General features: G+C 35.8%; 2 protein-coding genes across 2 annotated transcripts; one reads left to right on the top strand and one right to left on the bottom strand.

The window, feature by feature from the left end:
- Positions 1-5125: 5125 nt before the first annotated feature.
- Positions 5126-8598, bottom strand: LOC137634836 (S-antigen protein-like). Its single transcript, XM_068367388.1, has 2 exons — positions 8565-8598; positions 5126-7329 (listed from the first exon to the last, which is right to left on the bottom strand). The coding sequence occupies exons 1-2, from the start codon at positions 8596-8598 to the stop codon at positions 5126-5128; spliced, it is 2238 nt and encodes a 745-aa protein (XP_068223489.1).
- On the top strand, positions 8478-12245 carry LOC137634672 (uncharacterized). Its single transcript, XM_068367148.1, has 4 exons — positions 8478-8618; positions 8856-8988; positions 10657-10739; positions 11951-12245. The coding sequence occupies exons 1-4, from the start codon at positions 8616-8618 to the stop codon at positions 12035-12037; spliced, it is 306 nt and encodes a 101-aa protein (XP_068223249.1). The 5' UTR covers positions 8478-8615; the 3' UTR covers positions 12038-12245.
- Positions 12246-12500: the final 255 nt, after the last annotated feature.

Below are 12500 nucleotides of genomic sequence, written 5' to 3'. Positions count from 1 at the left end.
ACTATGTGGACATTTTCCGCTTGTTTTAGTTAGTAGGTAGTGTAATTATTTCCCCCCTGGAAGCTTCGAATTTCCCCCCAGGGGGAAATTTCCCCCAGGTTGGGAACCACTGTGACCTAGGTACTTCATGTTAAAAGTTGCCAAATTAGTGTTTAGATTAATTTGAGGGCACAGAACCCCAAAATATGCTCTCTACACTCTCAATTACTGGGCCTATTTACCTTCCTATTTGAGAAACAAAATAGCCGCAATTTTTTCACCCAATAATCTTGCTTCCATGCAACTGTTTCCAGTTCACAAGACTGATACTGTCCATCGAGTTCTTACCTTTGGGATACTATAGTCCATTTCTTTTAGCGATGAATATTTGCACCGACTCGCGGCGGTGCCCTTTTAGCTAGGAAAAGTTTCCGGATCGTCGCTGATTGGTTGGACAAGATAATTCTAACCAATCAGCGACCAGAAAACTTTTCCGAGCTAAAGGGAAAAGTTTCCGGATCGGTGATTGGTTGGACAAGATAATTCTAACCAATCAGCGATCAGAAAACTTTTCCGAGCTAAAGGGAAAAGTTTCCGGATCGGTGATTGGTTGGACAAGATAATTCTAACCAATCAGCGACCAGAAAACTTTTCCGAGCTAAAGGGAAAAGTTTCCGGATCGGTGATTGGTTGGACAAGATAATTCTAACCAATCAGCGATCAGAAAACTTTTCCGAGCTAAAAGGGCACCGCCGCAAGTCGGTGCAAATATGCATCGCTAAAAGAAATGGACTAAAAGTATATTTTTTATTCATTAGGTTGGTGATTTTACAATTCAGGAGTCTAAAACAGGAGTATATGTGTATCTTATTTCTTCCTCTTGTTTTTAAAAAGTTTTTATAGTTTATGTATCTGAAAGATCTATTCTTATGTTATTACTGTTCTTGAAATATTCTAATTTGTATTGTTAATTACTTCTCTTTTAGTTCATTTATTTCATGATTTCCTTTCCTCACTGGGTTACTTTCCCTGTTGGAGCCATTGGGCTTATAGCATGCTGTTTTTCCAACAATGGTCGTAGCTTAGCTAATAATAATAATAATAATAATAATAATAATAATTGTTTTGGACTCAACACCCTCAAATTAACCTAAAGACATTGTGTTCACTAGAACCATTGTTTGCCCACTTAATATCTTTACATTATTTATCAACTTATATCTTAGGGATGAAAATATGGCAGCCATTTTATTTTTTTTTTCAAATTTGAAGGTCAAACCCCAAAAACTGAGGATGGCAGATAATCTATTTAGGATTCACGCCCCCCACCCCCCCAATTAACATTAATACATTGTGTACTCACAAAAAACATTATCAGATTACATAATATCTTTACATTTATTACCAGCTTCTATTTAGTATAAAAAATGGGAGCCTTTTTCGTAATATTTGAAGGTCAAAATCCAAAAATTGAGGTTGCAAACGATTTGTTAGCTTCAGCAACCTCAAATTAACATAATTTTCTTCTAGGAGAAGGCCACTCCAAAATCAAACCATTGTTCTCTAGTCTTGGGTAGTGCCATAGCCTCTGTACCATGGTCTTTCACTGTCTTGGGTTAGAGTTCTCTTGCTTGAAGGTACAATCGGGCACACGGTTCAATCTAGTTTCTCTTCCCCTTGTTTTGTTAAAATTATTATAGTTTATATGGGAAATATTTATTTCAATGTTTTTGTTGTTCTTAAAATACTTTATTTTTCCTTGTTTCCTTTCCTCACTGGGCTATTTTCCCTGTTGGAGCCCCTGGGCTTATAGCATCCTGCTTTTCCAACTAGGGTTATAGCTTAGTAAGTACAGTAAGTAAGTAATAATAATAATAATAATAATAATAATAATCTCTTTACATTAATTATCAACTTGTGATTTAGGGGTAGAATTGGTGGCCATGTTGTTAGAACAGACATGTAATTTGGGGATTCAGTAAAACAATGTCTTCTCGCTTCTAACACGAAATATCTACATCAGCCACTTTCTTCTTAATTTGGGACGTGTCTAGGAAACCGAAAGGCACCTTGGAGACAAGGGGACCTGGAAACAAAGCGAAATATCACCATGTACCGTAAAATCTCCTCACTAACGTCTAGTACATAAAAAAGACCATCAATCCAGAACTGGAAAAAGTGTGTTCTTAAGAGAGTTTTGTTTCTTCATTTGCATATTTCAAGGGCAGAACAGGACAAGCCCGTTGGAGACAAGGAAGGCTGAGAGAACTTGTCTTGAGGTCTGGGCAAGATTCAGACGTTGAGCTGTATTGGGTAATAGCTCTAGTAATAGGTAATCTCTGGCTTGGTAACAGGTAATTCAAGCTCTAGTAACAGGTAGCTTTGATGTAAATGGGGAAAAGGTAGCGAGAGATATTCATGTTAATGACATGGAGTTGTTCTAAACTTTGTATAAGAGTGAACGTTGCTGAAGAAAGTGGTAAGCACTTACAGTATGTACACAATTTCGGTTCTGAAAATTGGTATACCGTATATGCTTACAAAAACATACATAGTCTCACACACAACACATGTGTACACACACCTGTGTATATATATATATATATATATATATATATATATATATATATATACGTATATAAATATGCATACAGTATATATAAGTGAACTTTTATATGAAAATAAGACTTTTACTAGTATAAATGACGACGTTATACCAGTCTAAAATAAGACTTTTACAAGTATAAATGCACCGTTATACCAGTCTAAAAAAACACTTTTACTAGTAAAAATGCAACGTTATACCAGTCTAAAATAAGACTTTTACTAATATAAATACGACGTTATAACAGTCTAAAATAAGACTCTTACCACTATAAATACGACGTTTTACCAGTCTAAAATAAGTCTTTTACCACTATAAATAAGGCGTTGTACTAGTGTAAAGTAAGACTTTTACCAGTATAAATACGACGGTATACCAGTCTAAAATACGACTTTTATATGTATAAATACGACGTTATTCCAGTCTAAAATAAGACTTTTACCAGTATAATTACAATTTTATACAAGTCTAAAAGAAGACTTTTACCAACATAAATACGACATTATACCAGTCTAAAATAAGACTTTCACTGGTCTAAATATGGAATTTTACCAGTCTTATTAATAATTTCACCAGTATAAATACGACTTATACCAATCTAAAATAGGACTTTTACCAGTATAAATACGACAGTATACCAGTATAAAATAAGACTTTTGTCTGCATAAATACGACGTTATACCAGTCTAATATAAGACTTTTACCGGTATAAATATGAAGCTATACCCGTCTAAAATAAGACTTTTATCTGTATAATTACAATTTTATACAAGTCTAAAATAAGACTTTTACCAACATAAATAAGACGTTATACCAGTCTAAAATAAGACTTTCCAGTCTAAATACGGAATTTTACCAGTCTTAATAATAATTTTACCAGCATAAATACGACTTATACCAGTCTAAAATAAGACATTTACCAGTATAAATACGACGTTATACCAGTCTAAAATAAGACTTTCACCAGTCAACATACGAAATTTCACTAGTCTACAATACGACTTATACTATACATGAAATAATAGATGGTTTCCAAGGCACCTTTTCACCAGTTCAAATTTAAATTCGACATGAGAAAAATTATGAAATAATAAAAATCATCTAATCAGTATAATTTACTATTTTACAGCAACAAAAACATTTGCAGACGATTCTAATCCCCTGCAGGACAAAGGGCTCAGACATGTCTTTATTTATGACTGGGGATTTGGCCGGTTTTCATCGTCCCGCTTGTGGCCAGTTCGGATTGGTGATGGTGGGAGACTTTTGTCTGATTGCTCACAGCAAACCAATCTAGTAGGGGTGTCACTGACTATTATTATTATTATCATTATTATTATTATTATCTATATATTAATACGATGGCGTGTGTGTTATTAATTCATTTTGAGTGTCACGCTTTAAAGAAAACGGAAATAATTTCATGGTATACTCTTACAAATTCACATTAGAATTTGATTACTTAACCAAATTTCCATAACCTAGATTATAAAATTGATCTCGGGACATTTTACTCAAACATGTATAGGTTAGGAACAAGATAATTAGTATTGAAAATATCATTTCGTGTAATTTACACGGGTTCCGCTAGTTATTATTATTATTATCTGATCACTCACAGCAAACTAACCTAGTATGGGTATCACTGACTATTATTATTATTATTATTATTATTATTATTATTACTTGCTAAGCTACACCTCTAGTTGGAAAACGAACCCTTTCACCACGTTCTCTATGTTAACAAAATGCTAAATCATTATTGTAAGATGTTAAAGCACACTTTACAATACTCTTTCTAATACTTAACTTTCTAAATGATACCTAAACAGAGTTAGAAACCTAACTCACCCTCATTCTTCTTTCACCCATCTTCTCTATCAGCTAGAAAAGGAAAAATTTCTCCACGTCTCTCTAGAACCAGTTTTGTGAAAGAAAATTGGTCATTTTGGACAGTAAAGGCTTTCACCCAAGTTGTGAAATTTGCAAAACTCTAAAAAAGGCGAAATCTAACCGAGTCCCTTTGCGTCAATAGGCGTAGGAGGAGATTATTATTATTATTATTATTGCTTGCTTACCTACAACCCTAGTTGGAAAGGCAGGATGCTATAAGCCCAGAGGCTCCAACAGAGAAAATACCCCAGTGAGGAAAGGAAACAAGGAAATAAGATAAGTAATTGAGAATTAAAATGAAACATATTAAGAACAGAAGTATTGATTTTAAATCTCAAGATAGAGACGACTGGCGAAATCTAACCGAGGACCTTTGCGTCAATAGGCGTAGGAGAAGATGATGATGATGATGATGATTTAGAAACTGAATAAACCCTTCGTTCTTTAAAAATTGCTTATTGAAATAAACTTAAACAGATAATTCCTACATTTGTGGAGGTCAATGGAAGGGTCTGAAGACATCACCTGCACTGAAAACGCCTTTTAACTATGGTATATTATTTCTCCTTTTTCCCTCTCCCTCTATCTTCAGGAGTAGCAACTTTTCCTAGGGGTAGGAGGAAGAAAAATAGGAGGAAATCCTGATCATTACCATAGCAATGGTAGACCTAAAGTAACATGATCCCTGTTACCTAAAGTAACATGATCCCAGCTACCTAAAGTAACATGATCCCAGCTACCTAAAGTAACATGATCCCTGTTACCTAAAGTAACATGATCCCTGTTACCTAAAGTAACATGATCCCTGTTACCTAAAGTAACACGATCCCTGTTACCTGAAGTAACACGATCCCTGTTACCTGAAGTAACACGATCCCAGTTACCTAAAGTAACACGATCCCAGTTACCTAAAGTAACACGATCCCTGTTACCTAAAGTAACACGATCCCAGTTACCTAAAGTAACACGATCCCTGTTACCTAAAGTAACACGATCCCAGTTACCTAAAGTAACACGATCCCTGTTACCTAAAGTAACACGATCCCTGTTACCTAAAGTAACACGATCCCAGTTACCTAAAGTAACACGATCCCTGTTACCTAAAGTAACACGATCCCAGTTACCTAAAGTAACACGATCCCTGTTACCTAAAGTAACACGATCCCAGTTACCTAAAGTAACACGATCCCTGTTACCTAAAGTAACACGATCCCAGTTACCTAAAGTAACACGATCCCAGTTACCTAAAGTAACACGATCCCTGTTACCTAAAGTAACACGATCCCTGTTACCTAAAGTAACACGATCCCAGTTACCTAAAGTAACACGATCCCTGTTACCTAAAGTAACACGATCCCTGTTACCTAAAGTAACACGATCCCTGTTACCTAAAGTAACACGATCCCAGTTACCTAAAGTAACACGATCCCTGTTACCTAAAGTAACACGATCCCAGTTACCTAAAGTAACACGATCCCTGTTACCTAAAGTAACACGATCCCAGTTACCTAAAGTAACACGATCCCTGTTACCTAAAGTAACACGATCCCTGTTACCTAAAGTAACACGATCCCAGTTACCTAAAGTAACACGATCCCTGTTACCTAAAGTAACACGATCCCTGTTACCTAAAGTAACACGATCCCTGTTACCTAAAGTAACACGATCCCTGTTACCTAAAGTAACACGATCCCAGTTACCTAAAGTAACACGATCCCTGTTACCTAAAGTAACACGATCCCAGTTACCTAAAGTAACACGATCCCTGTTACCTAAAGTAACACGATCCCTGTTACCTAAAGTAACACGATCCCTGTTACCTAAAGTAACACGATCCCAGTTACCTAAAGTAACACGATCCCTGTTACCTAAAGTAACACGATCCCTGTTACCTAAAGTAACACGATCCCTGTTACCTAAAGTAACACGATCCCAGTTACCTAAAGTAACACGATCCCTGTTACCTAAAGTAACACGATCCCAGTTACCTAAAGTAACACGATCCCAGTTACCTAAAGTAACACGATCCCTGTTACCTAAAGTAACACGATCCCAGTTACCTAAAGTAACACGATCCCAGTTACCTAAAGTAACACGATCCCTGTTACCTAAAGTAACACGATCCCTGTTACCTAAAGTAACACGATCCCTGTTACCTAAAGTAACACGATCCCTGTTACCTAAAGTAACACGATCCCTGTTACCTAAAGTAACACGATCCCTGTTACCTAAAGTAACATGATCCCAGTTATCTAGAGTAACACGATCCCTGTTACCTAAAGTAACATGATCCCAGCTACCTAAAGTAACATGATCCCTGTTACCTAAAGTAACACGATCCCAGCTACCTAAAGTGACACGATCCCAGTTACCTAAAGTGACACGATCCCTGTTACCTAAAGTGACACGATCCCAGTTACCTGAAGTGACACGATCCCTGTTACCTAAAGTGACACGATCCCTGTTACCTGAAGTGACACGATCCCTGTTACCTAAAGTGACACGATCCCTGTTACCTAAAGTGACACGATCCCTGTTACCTAAAGTGACACGATCCCTGTTACCTAAAGTGACACGATCCCTGTTACCTAAAGTGACACGATCCCTGTTACCTAAAGTGACACGATCCCTGTTACCTAAAGTGACACGATCCCTGTTACCTAAAGTGACACGATCCCTGTTACCTAAAGTGACACGATCCCTGTTACCTAAAGTGACACGATCCCTGTTACCTAAAGTGACACGATCCCTGTTACCTAAAGTGACACGATCCCTGTTACCTAAAGTAACACGATCCCTGTTACCTAAAGTGACACGATCCCAGTTACCTAAAGTAACACGATCCCAGTTACCTAAAGTAACACGATCCCTGTTACCTAAAGTAACATGATCCCTCTCCAGCGAATCTCAACGAAATAATTTTCAGAAGGAAACCGTAGTCAAATGAGAAACTGGTCGAGGATATGAACTGGATATACTACAAGGCGTAAGAAGAGGAGAAAGAAACCTAAGGGAAGGAAATGCAGTAGGTTGGCTGAGGCACCAGCCACCCGTTGAGATACTACCGCTAGAGATTTATTGGGTCCTTTGACTGGCCAGACAGTACTACATTGGATCCTTCTCTCTGGTTATTGTCAGACAGTACTACATTGGATCCTTCTCTCTGGTTATTGTCAGACAGTACTACATTGGATCCTTCTCTCTGGTTATTGTCAGACAGTACTACATTGGATCCTTCTCTCTGGTTACTGTTCATTTTCCCTTTGCTTACACATACACCCGATAATCTGGCTTATTCTTTACATATTCTCCTCTCTCCTCATACACCTGACAACACTGAGATTACCAATTAATCAAGGGGTTAACTACTGCAATATAATTGTTCAGTGGTTACTTTCCTCTTGGTAAGGGTAGAAGAGACTCTTTAGCTACGGTAAGCAGCTCTTCTAGGAGAAGGACACTCCAAAATCACACCATTGTTCTCTAGTCTTGGGTAGTGCCATAGCCTCTGTACCATGGTCTTCCACTGTCTTGGATTAGAGTTCTCTTGCTTGAGAGTACACGCGGGCACACTATTCTATCTTGCTTTTCTTCCTATTATTTTGTTAAAGTTTTTACAGTTTATATATGAAATATTTCAGTGTTACTGTTCGTAAAATATTCTATTTTAATTGTTAATTACTTCTATTTCCTTGTTCCCTTTCCTCGCTGGGCTATTTTCGTTGTTGGAGCCTTTGGACTTATAGCACCCTGCTTTTCCAACTAGGAGTGTAGCTTATCAAGTAATAATAATAATAATAAAGTTCCTCGCTCGTTTATGTAATAGTTCGTTGCTCGTGTCTCATCCTCCTGTATAGCCGGAGGGGAAACTCTAGGAAACTGCGTAGAGGCTGTTCTGCCTGACCTGATGCCGAAGCGACGCCTTTCTCCGTCTCTTCGTGCGAATAAAGCTCTTAGAAGTCTGGCTCTAGAGGTGATATTTGCGTGAATACTCTCGTTGTTGCTTATTCTCGCAATATCAGACTAACTGGCAACTGAGATTGAGTTCATCCTATAAATAGAGAGCGATTCTTGCAGAGGGACGTACTTGCCTCTTGAACACTCTCCGTGAAAGGAAGCATCAAACTCACTCATCAAAATGGTAACTATCAGATTAGTTTCTATTGTTTTAAAGATTATCAATTTGAAGATTATTTAATCGAAAAAAGATTCTAAATCACTATTTGTAAAAGACACCGAAGAAAATACTTGATTTTTTTTCAACAGCAGAAATAAAATTTTTCGAACATTTATTAATTGTAGAATCTTTGGAGAAATATTTTAGTGATCCAAAGTGGAAAAAAACGAATCAGTTGACAAAAATCTTTTTTATTTCCAGAATGGTCTATTGTTGGCTCTCATGACTGTCCTCCTGGTGGGCGTGGCCACTGCCAAACCTCAAGGTCACCCCAATAACTGCGATAATTGGTGCAAGGACAGTTTGGGTCGTCTCACCTGCTGCTCCAAACTCCGTAAGTTTTACAAGTTGTCTCTTCTCTTAAGAACTCTTACTTTGTCTATTGCATTTTGATCTCTTCTTCCTTCTTGTAACTATAATCAATTATAATGCCTTCGTAACAGGCTTGCGGAATAGATATTTGTTAGAGGCTCGAAGTGAGGGTGGCAGGTTCATCCTTGCCAAGATTCTTGGACATGATGTGTCCTACTATGCAAGTGGCATTTTTAGATTTGTTTCAGAAGCGGGTCTTTTGAAAACTAGTGGCATTTTTAGATTTGTTTCAGAAGCGGGTCTTTTGAAAACTATCTAACTTTTATAATGACTTATTAACTTTTATGGTTTTAATTGAATATTCTTTAATTTTTGTATATATATAAACTAAATGACATCTGCGTCAATGACCCTAGATGTCAGGATGCCTGAAAACCTTAAATCAATCGTAACAGGCTGATTTTTTTATTCAATTTGTATGTATTTTTTCAATAATTCTTTACTTATATTGTTTCTTTTAAATTTACTTTAGGTAGCACTTATGATGACATTTGAAATGTCGAAACGTTTGCATTAAGTATATATATATATATATATATATATATATATATATATATATATATATATATATATATATATATATATATATGTGGCGACATTAGTGCTTCTATTTCTCCTGTGAATAAGATTTACTAGAAATGTCCCCATTTCTCCTAATCAAAGTATCTTCAACATATTTTTTTTCACCTTTCAAAAGAAAGTTATTCATCATCTTTCGATAACAACCTTTATTTTCTAAATTCATAATGCACAGTTCCTGTTGTTCTTACTACAATGTTTCTTGTTTTGTCAACAGCAACAGCTGCTATTTCTCCTGTGAATAAGATTTACTAGAAATGTCCCCATTTCTCATAATCAAAGTATTTTCAACATATTTTTTTACCTTTCAAAAGAAAGTTATTCACCATTTTTCGATAACAACCTTTATTTTCTAAATTCATACTGCACATTTCCTGTTGTTATTACTACAATAATTCTTGTTTTTTTACCTTTCAAAAGAAAGTTATTCACCATCTTTCGATAACAACCTTTATTTTCTAAATTCATACTGCAGAGTTCCTTGTGTTCTTAGTTCCTGTTGTTATTACTACAATGTTTCTTGTTTTGTCAACAGCAACAGCTTCTATTTCTCCTATGAATAAGATTTACTAGAAATGTCCCCATTTCTCATAATAATCAAAGTATCTTCAACATATTTTTTTACCTTTCAAAAGAAAGTTATTCACCATCTTTCGATAACAACCTTTATTTTTTAAATTTATACAGCACAGTTCCTGTTGTTATTACTACAATGTTTTTTGTTTTGTCAACAGCAACAGCTTCTATTTCTCCTGTGAATAAGATTTACTAGAAATGTCCCCATTTCTCATAATCAAAGTATTTTCAACATATTTTTTTTTACCTTTCAAAAGAAAGTTATTCACCATCTTTCGATAACAACCTTTATTTTCTAAATTTACACTGCACAGTTCCTGTTGTTCTTACTACAATGTTTCTTATTTTTTTACCTTTCAAAAGAAAGTTATTCACCATCTTTCGATAACCTTTATTTTCTAAATTTATACTGCAGAGTTCCTTGTGTTCTTAGTTCCTGTTGTTATTACTACAATGTTTCTTGTTTTGTCAACAGCAACATGTCCTGTTGATAATCGGCCACCGGGAGATTGCAATCGACCATTAGGAGCAGCAGCTGCACCCGTTTCTGGTCCCTTTGTAAGTAACACCATCATTTTTATACTGTTTTTCCCCTTGCTTGTCTATAGACATCATTCACATTTCGGATGAACGTAATTATCTGGTTTCCCTTGAAATAGACGAAATATTTTATATTTGAAGAAAAACTACCGCTATTATTATTATTATTATTATTAAATGCTAAGCTACAACACTAGTTGGAAAAGCAGGATGCTATAAGCCCAGAGGCCCCAACAGGGAAAATAGCTCAGTGAGGAAAGGAAACAAGAAAAATAAAATATCTTAAGAATAGTAACAACACTAAAATAAATATTTCCTATATAAACAATAAAAACTTCAACAAAACAAGAGAAAGAGAAACTAGATAGAACAGTGTGCCTGAGTGTACCCTCAAGCAAGAGAACTCTAACCCAAGACAGTGGAAGGCCATGGTACAGAGGCTATAGCACTACCCAAGACTAGAGAACAATGGTTATTGGGTCCTTTGACTGGCAAGACAGTATTATATTGGATCCCTTTCTCTGGTTAAGGCTCTTTTTGTCTTTGCCTACACATACATCGAATCTAGCCTATTCTTACCACATCCTCTTTGAAGAAAAACTACCGCTAGACAGTTATTGGGTCCTTTGACTGGCAAGACAGTATTATATTGGATCCCTTTCTCTGGTTAGGGCTCTTTTTGTCTTTGCCTACACATACATCGAATCTAGCCTATTCTTACCACATCCTCTCGTCCTCATACTCCTGACAACACTTAGATTACCAAACAATTCTTCTCCGCTCAAAGGGGTTAACTACTGCTTTCCTCATGGTAAGGGTAGAAGAGACTCTTTAGCTATGGTAAGCAGCTCTTCTAGAAGGACACCCCCAAAATCATACCATTGTTCTCTAGTCTTGGGTAGTCCCATAGCCTTTGTTCCAAGACCTTCTACTAGAAAATATTTATTTAAATGTCATTGTTCATAAAATACATTATTTTTCCTTGTTTCCTTTCCTCACTGGGCTATTTTCCCTGTTGGGGCCTCTGGGATAATAGCATTTTGCTTTTCCAACTAGGGTTGTAGCTTAGCAAGTAATAATAATAATAATAATAATAATAATAATAATAATAATAATAATAATACTGTCTTGGATGAGAGTTCCCTTGCTTGACTCGGCTGGACAATGAAAAATCTACATTTCAATTCTCTTTTCATCTCATTGTTTAATTATTCATTATTCATTTCCAGAGATGCTCAGATGACAGTTCTTGTGGGCCAGGTGCCATCTGCTGTCCAGACAAGTGCATCGGTTACACCATCTGCAAAAATGTTTAAATGACCTCTCCAAACTTTCAAAGGCATTTGAAATAGGCCTACAGGAATGATAAATATGAATGTTTGGTATATAATTTTCAAAATGTTGATTTGATTTTGATTAAAATGTAATTGTTTTGTTACTGTTCAATGTTTATTTACCAACAGTTGTTTAGAAATCATTGATTGATTTTGAAGAGAAACATATTAAAGAAAAGATATAAAATAATGAGGTTTTATTATTTAATCATAACTCCTTTATCATAATTACTTAACAAGTACTTTGGCTACATTACTGTTAGGTTCTAACAGAAACCGAGATGAATACAAGTGAGGTTCATTCTACAGATTACGAGTTTATATACAAGCACTTGAGAGCAAGAATGTCATAAAAACTCAAACAGGAATGTCATTTTCAAAATGTTGATTTGATTTTGAAAAGTTATTGTTGTGTTACTGTTTAATGTTCGTCTTATTTATAAAC

This window comes from Palaemon carinicauda, chromosome 45, assembly GCF_036898095.1.
Source record: "Palaemon carinicauda isolate YSFRI2023 chromosome 45, ASM3689809v2, whole genome shotgun sequence".
Classification (NCBI taxonomy): Eukaryota; Metazoa; Arthropoda; class Malacostraca; order Decapoda; family Palaemonidae; genus Palaemon; species Palaemon carinicauda.
This window is presented reverse-complemented; position numbering and strand designations above follow the sequence as displayed.

What these genes read in the sequence shown, in the direction of transcription:
- LOC137634836 (XM_068367388.1), bottom strand. Translation starts at nt 8,598, where the DNA reads ATGCTTCCTTTCACGGAGAGTGTTCAAGAGGCAA. An exon ending in GGAGAGTGTTCAAGAGGCAA is followed by an intron (nt 7,330 to 8,564) that starts GTACGTCCCTCT and finishes GTGTTACTTTAG; the next exon opens with GTAACTGGGATCGTGTTACT.
- LOC137634672 (XM_068367148.1), top strand. An exon ending in CACCTGCTGCTCCAAACTCC is followed by an intron (nt 8,989 to 10,656) that starts GTAAGTTTTACA and finishes TTTTGTCAACAG; the next exon opens with CAACATGTCCTGTTGATAAT. An exon ending in CACCCGTTTCTGGTCCCTTT is followed by an intron (nt 10,740 to 11,950) that starts GTAAGTAACACC and finishes ATTCATTTCCAG; the next exon opens with AGATGCTCAGATGACAGTTC.